This window comes from Vigna radiata, unplaced genomic scaffold, assembly GCF_000741045.1.
Source record: "Vigna radiata var. radiata cultivar VC1973A unplaced genomic scaffold, Vradiata_ver6 scaffold_290, whole genome shotgun sequence".
In the NCBI taxonomy this organism is placed as follows: domain Eukaryota; kingdom Viridiplantae; phylum Streptophyta; class Magnoliopsida; order Fabales; family Fabaceae; genus Vigna; species Vigna radiata.
In genome coordinates, this window is record NW_014543415.1 from 7,939 (window position 1) to 14,982 (window position 7,044).

At 37.9% G+C, this 7,044-nt stretch overlaps 1 protein-coding gene across 1 annotated transcript in view; it reads left to right on the top strand.

The window, feature by feature from the left end:
- Positions 1-5,621: 5,621 nt before the first annotated feature.
- Positions 5,622-7,044, top strand: part of LOC106754313 (mediator of RNA polymerase II transcription subunit 15a-like) — a 12,195-nt gene continuing 10,772 nt past the window's right edge. Inside the window, exon 1 of the mRNA XM_022777904.1 lies at positions 5,622-6,117. Within this exon, the coding sequence (XP_022633625.1) occupies positions 5,622-6,117 (496 nt within the window). The remainder of the gene's footprint in view (positions 6,118-7,044) is intronic.

The window sequence follows — 7,044 nt, forward strand, 5'->3', positions numbered from 1 at the left end:
TATATATATATATATATATATATATATATATATATATCAAATTTCTAAGAATTCATATAAGCAACTATAAAATGTATCACAATCAGCAGAAAACTGTAATCACTTCAAGCAAATTAAATCTTAAAAAGAAAACATTAATGAAAATAAAACCATTAAAATAGAAATTACATCACAAGGTGTTGCATTTCAACAATGAAAAATGGTTGGTTCAGTAACAAAAGAGTTGATTCATTCTAATGAAAATAACAAGTGCAAACATGCAAAGTTTATAGTAACTCTGTTTGTCCTTCACATTATTTATCCCTGTGTTGTGACTGCGGTGGTTTTATAATTATCACAACTATCTAAGTTAGTTTTCGAGATTAATATGACTCTAATACATGGTTTTTTTTAAGAGGTTAATATTATATAAATGTGATATGAGTCTAAAAAATTGATATTACTTTTAATCTACTTTTAATCTAAAACTTTAAGATATTAGATTTATGGGTTCTCAAAATATCCACCAAGCCCTTCACTTATCAAACTGAAGATCCTAGAAGCCAACTTCTTCACTTCAACTGAAAACGACCCAACACACTCTCTGCTAAAGATGAACAACACTACTATGGAAGACAAATCATTTAAATATTTACACAACTATACATTTAGCACTTGAACTCCACTTGTTTGAAACAACCCTATATATACTAGTAACTAGTTGATTGAATAAAACTTTTTAATTTGAATGCAGCAAAAGCAATTCTTCAACTCAAATAAGATAAGACAATTTTTCATTAGAACGAGTCAAAACAGTTAATCTTCCACCACAGAATCACTTTCCACCCAGAATTCAAGCTCAAATTAGCAAACCAAACGCATTATATATTATAGATTGAATCACGTACCGTTACTTTCGGTTAAAGCTTATACATCATCAACGCAGCAACACTATATCCTTAGCTTCTTCTTCTTCTTCCATTCCTCATATAATAATCTCTCTCTGGGGCACACCACAGTAAGAAAGAAACAGAGATCAATGCTTGCTTTGCTTAGTTAACGTTGTGAAGATGTGTTCCACCTACTCTTTTTAGTCTCTTTATCTTTATTCTTCTTCTGTTCTAACGCCCCCACCCTACACCCCTCTCTCCTATCAACCTTCCTTTGCATTCTTTCTCTCTTTCTTTTCTTTTCTTCACTTTCCTCCATTCTTCATCCTAACTCATTTCATCTTCTCCCTATGAAATGATTCACAAACACCACCCTTGTTGCACCATCCACCACCATGCCTTCTTAGCTTCCACCATCATTCACAATCTAAGAAGCCCTCACAAATTTAGGTAAGTGACCACAAAAGATTCATTCTTTTTTCTGCCTTACAACTTATGGCATCATCCATTGCCACCTTCTTCAACAAGTTCCTTTATATCCTCATCCTCTTCGTCCACCTTGGCTGCTTCATCTTCACCACCGTCGCCGAAGGAAAAAAAGCGCCACCATCAAAGAAACGCAAAATCTCACCCTCATCCCAACCCTCCTCCCTTTCCCACCCAAAATTCAAAACCCACAAAGCCCTGTCCTCTTCTTGGCATTTCATCAAACACCTTCTTTCCACCAAGTCCTGCAAAATCCCCAAAACAACGTTGGTCAGTCTCTAAAAATCGCCAAGGGCAACAACAACGCGTTCTCGTCGACGCTGTCATCCCGCCGCAGCTTCATCCACGGGGTTGAGGGCTCGGGAGCGGGTTGGACCGGGTGCTAGGCTAGCGGCTCCACCATTGGCACGGGCCACACCAATCAGTCCACGAACAACACCAGATAATCTAAGAAACCAAAAAAAAGGGAGAGAAACAGGATAACAACTGAAGCAATGTAGATCTGAGAAAGGGTATAACAACACTAAAATTGGGGATGGGGATCTAGATAAGAACCCTAGGAGTTGTTATTGAGAAGCTGCTTCAATCCCAACGGCCACCGCTTGCTCTTCACTCTGACGCACTCGCAGGGGAGGTGGAAGCCGCACTCGCAGCTGTCGCACACGACGAGGTGATGCTGGTTCCCGGCGGTGGCGGGGCAGGGCTTAAAGCAGGCAGTGCAAGGAGCGAGATTGGAGCGTAGAGACAACGACAACGATATGGAACCAGCGATGTGGAAGAAGAACACCGCGAGAAGAGACAACGTGACAACACTATAGAGGTGGCAACGAAGCGGTGACCCTGTAGCGGCGACGATAATGGAGCGGCGGCGATAACGGAACGATGACGATGAATGAGAGGTTTGATGCAACGGAGGATTTCGTAGGAGCATAGGAAGAAGAAGAGAATAGTCCAAAGTAGGGTAATTTCCTTCGTGGGGGTGAAGATAAAGAACTTATACTGCCTCGGGTGTGCTGGCAACCGCTATCGATCGTCGCTCTAATGGAAACAACAGAGCATTACGCCTCAGTTCGACCATTAACCGAGGTAATTGGATTTTTATGCCGCGGTTCAAAAGGAACTGCGGCCTATAAGTTTGTTTAAATTGCAAAAATGCCACCGCCTTTACATATACTGCGGTTTTCTCAAAACCGAGACGTATTACCCGCGGTCTTTTTCACATTTTGCACTAGTGTCAAGGTCTATAAATAGAGAGCCAGGGCCACAAGACAGGTACCTTCAAATCATCTTTCAATCACACTTCATTCACATTCTACTCATGCTTCATTCACACTCAAAAATACTCTTTAGTGATACCAAAATCACTTTCTAAAGAGCCGAGGCTCTTCAATACACGCCTGACTTGGGCGTCGGAGTGCCTTTTGCAGGTGCCTCCCCCTCTCCATCGGAAAGGCAGACGAGCAGTCAAAGCTTGAAGATCACCGAACGACCAAGATTGCAGGCGATCAAGCGGCCAGGAGTAAAGAAGACAAGTGGAGAACCCAGTTTAAGCATCAGAAAGCGGTAAAGCCACGTCAGAAAATGTTAGTGTCTTGGTCCCACAAAATATCTACCGAAACAGGTACAAACGACCATGTCAGGTTGTTAAAATTGTGGTCTGCATCCACTATGGTAATTTTCTTTGTTAGAATTGCAAATATTAATGTCAAAATTAGTAAACATTAGTATACATCCACTAGTTAATCCTTTCTCTTTTTGAATCTATAACATTAGTAAACATATAGTAATCATTATTTTCATCATTATCATGATTTTGTGTCCTTATTTCACATCAGGCACAACAACATTAGAGTCTAACATTGTATTCCCATTTTAACTATTATGATTGTGTTGCCTTCTAGGGTTGATATTGTTTCGCTTGGATTTAAAGCCTTTACTGTAATTTCTGATAAGGGCAAAATATGAGCCCTACAAACTGCATTGTTCATTTGACTGATGTTTTTGATTAATTGGTATTGGATTCGTATGTAGTTAACTTTTGTATTTGATTGTTGTTTTAAGTTGCAGTTTTGGGTTGTTTATTTGACAGGTTTTTTAACTCGCCACAAAGACTTCGGTTAAACAGGAACCAAAGCGTATAAACGTATATATCTCGGTTAAGACATAAACCGAGGTGAAATCATGATATTACCTCAGTCAGTACAACACTTGAGGCCTATATTTCTGAACACAGCACTGCAGATCAGACATTTCTGCCTGACAATATTTTGAAAAGGTCCTATGGCCTCGGTTTGCTTGGAAACCGGTGTCGATACGTTCGTTATGCCTCGGTTTGCCAGGCAACCGAGGTCTATACGTCCGCAACACCTGCTGCACCTACTCATTGCCTGCAACACGCCAAACCTATGGCCCCGGGTTGAAATTTAATCGGTGCTAAAGAGCTATATTACATCGGCTTTTATGGGTAACCGAAGTCGTATCCCTATTTCATTTATTGAACTTAACCTACACACGTTGCATATGCGTCGGCGCAACAACTTCTTCCTCTGCGTTGGTCTCTCTTCTGCGGGTTCCTCCTCCACCGCCACTCCTTGGGTCGCCGCGCCACCCCTGTACTGCCATTGCTCCGCCTGCCACTGCTCGGTACCGTTCTTGGTCGCGCGTTCTCCGTTCGCCGTCGCGCCATTGGTACCCCGCCGTCGCTGCCTGCGGTGCTTCCACCAACGACTCCACTGCTGTGTCGTTGTTGTAGCCTTCGCTGCTGCTGCCTACCGCCGCTGTTGCCTACGCTGCTGCTACCTCCACCGTTGCTGCCTCCACCGCTGTTGCCTCTGCCACTGTTGCCTCCGCCGGTGCTGCATCCACCGTTGTTTCAATCTTGCTGCCTGCATTGAGGTTGGTTGGCAGAAAGTAAAGCAAATTTTATGTTTTGGTAGTTTTATTTGTTGTGATTGATTGGTTGTTTGGCTGTGTTTGCTGTTGATTGATTATTTACTAAATTTTATTGTGATTGATTATGATTTAGCTTTCTTGATTAAGGTTAGAATTTGCATTTTGTGATATAAATCTCCATTTTATTTTTTAAATTAATGATGTAATTGTTTAAATTATATAAAACAGGGGTCCTTGTATGGTAANTAATTAGGTAATTTTTTGTTGAATTCGTTTTTAGATTGGATGTTTTTATTAAAATTATACTTTAAAGTTATATTATGTTAAAAAAATGTATAATTCAAACTTTAATTTAAGTAAAAATTAAAAGAAAAAAATTACATATATTAAATCAGTAATCAAATAAAACCCACTAGTGAGCTAACGTGATACCTAACATTATACTCTTTTCATTATGTAATTTTGAATCTAGTCATGAAACTTTTAATATTAAATCAAGTTGCTCACTCTCCACCAAAATATTAGAGATTTAAAAAGAAAACAACTTGTTGGGTTTTAGATGGAAGGAAGTGAGATACGTTATACCATAATGGAAAAAAATATTACTTTAACCTTAACTCATTGTATAACATTAGATGCATTTAGACAATCATGCAAACAACATAATTGTGAAAACCAAAATATAAACAAGTATGAAAAACACAAACAATTATCAAAGGCAAGATGGGAGAAACAATTATTGTTATTTGATGATAAGATTATAAGNTAAACAATATTCAAATAAGGTTTGACATTATTTACTCTTGCTTGAATATATTNTTTGTTTGATATATTGCATGTTATATATGTAATTATTTGTTTTCTTGAATATATATTGTTGACAATTAGCTTTAGTTTCCCGTTTGAGATTCAATACAAAAATTATTTACTATCTCTATATTTTTTGAATAAACGTACTATTTACAAATGAATAGAAAGGAGATAGTAATAATAATATACAAGTATTGAATCTTGAATTGTTCGGTTGGACAGTTTAAGAAGAGTAATAACTTTTTCATAGTTTATTAATAAATATCAATTTTAATATACATGTCTTAAATTTCATGAAATTTTGCAGTTGTATTTTGTATTGATCTTCAGGTGCATATTTGATTGTAATTTATAATCACTTTCATTTCGTGTAACCTGAAGACCAATGCGAAATGCTGACAAAATTTCGTGAAATTTAAAATATGTTGTTTAAAATTGATATGTTTAATAAACTAAAAAAAAAAAGTGAATCTTCTTGAATGGGATAAGATCACACCTTGAATACAAAAACGATCAAAGTGATCGTTCAAGATTATTGAAATTGTGGAAACAATTTCAATAAACATGCATACGAATCGAGGGTGGATGAATTTATCACGCATCAACACTGAGTACGAGAGAGGGGTAGAGGAGTTTATAGAGTTTGCGCAACGTAATGCGAGTACAAATGGTGATGATGAAGTCAAGTTCAGATGTCCCTGTGTGAACTATTTGAATGGGAGGAAGTTGAACGCAACTGATATTAGGGAACATCTTATTTGTGATGGTTTCATACGAAGTTATACAACATGGATATGGCATGGCGAATTAATAGACTTTCCAATTGTCTCTCCAACTGAAAATGTATATGATTCCACCATGGATATGGAAGATCGATCGGAAGAAGACAATTTAGAGGACATGATCCGCGATGTTGGCGTAGAAGCTTTTGCCCAAGCGCATGTGTATGAAACGATGTCCACTGATGCAGAGACTCCTTTGTATGCCAGTTCAACTAAGTTCACACGGTTGTCAGCGGTGTTAAAGCTCATGAATTTAAAGGCGACCAATGGATGGACTGGTAAGAGTTTTACAAAATTGTTGTCTTTGTTGAATGAAATGCTGCCAAATAGAAATACATTACCCACTCGTAATTATGATGCAAGAAAAATTATGTCCGATGGGTATGGAGTATAAACGGATACATGTATGTCTGAATGATTGCATATTATTGTTAGAATCGGCTGCAGCGGAATTATTAGCGTGGGATAACAAACCAAGAGCGTTTTTAAAACAAACGCGGGCCTTTTAATTTCTACTCAATTTAACTTACTACGCAAATAATAAATATAAGTAAAAGAGTAAGGTTGAGAGAAATTTGCACAGATGAATTTTATACTGGTTCAGATCTTACCAATCCTACGTCCAGTCGCTTATCTCAAATCAAGATAAACTTTTCACTATCACAAAACAATTACAAATAATAATCACAAAGAAAAACAATTTGTAAAAGTTTAGAAACCACCTCTCTTGATACCACAAGAGATGAACCTGCACCTCCTTTGAGTCTTCACAAAGGATGAAACACCTCCTCCGAATACTTCACGAAGGATGATCCTCTTCCACACACCTCCTCAGACGCACTAAGGATGAATCGGCTATTTCCTCTGTCACCGTAGTAGCACTTCACCAGCTCCACAGACAAGAGTTTCACAAGCCGAACAAGAACACACACTTCTCAAAGAGTTCTGAGTGTTTTAGCGCAAGGGAAGAGTTACTGTTGATGGATAAAGAGAGCCTATAAATAGACTCAAGATAAAAAACTCTTCCAATCTACAAAACTGGCCATTTAACGCATTTAATCGATTAATATTAGTGTTAATCGATTAAAATAAGTACAACGNNNNGTTTTTCAAATCAGAAACCTCCAACGGCTAGTATTAATCGATTATTCTCAGGATTAATCGATTAATTAATCGATTAAAACTTGCTTTAATCGATTATTCCA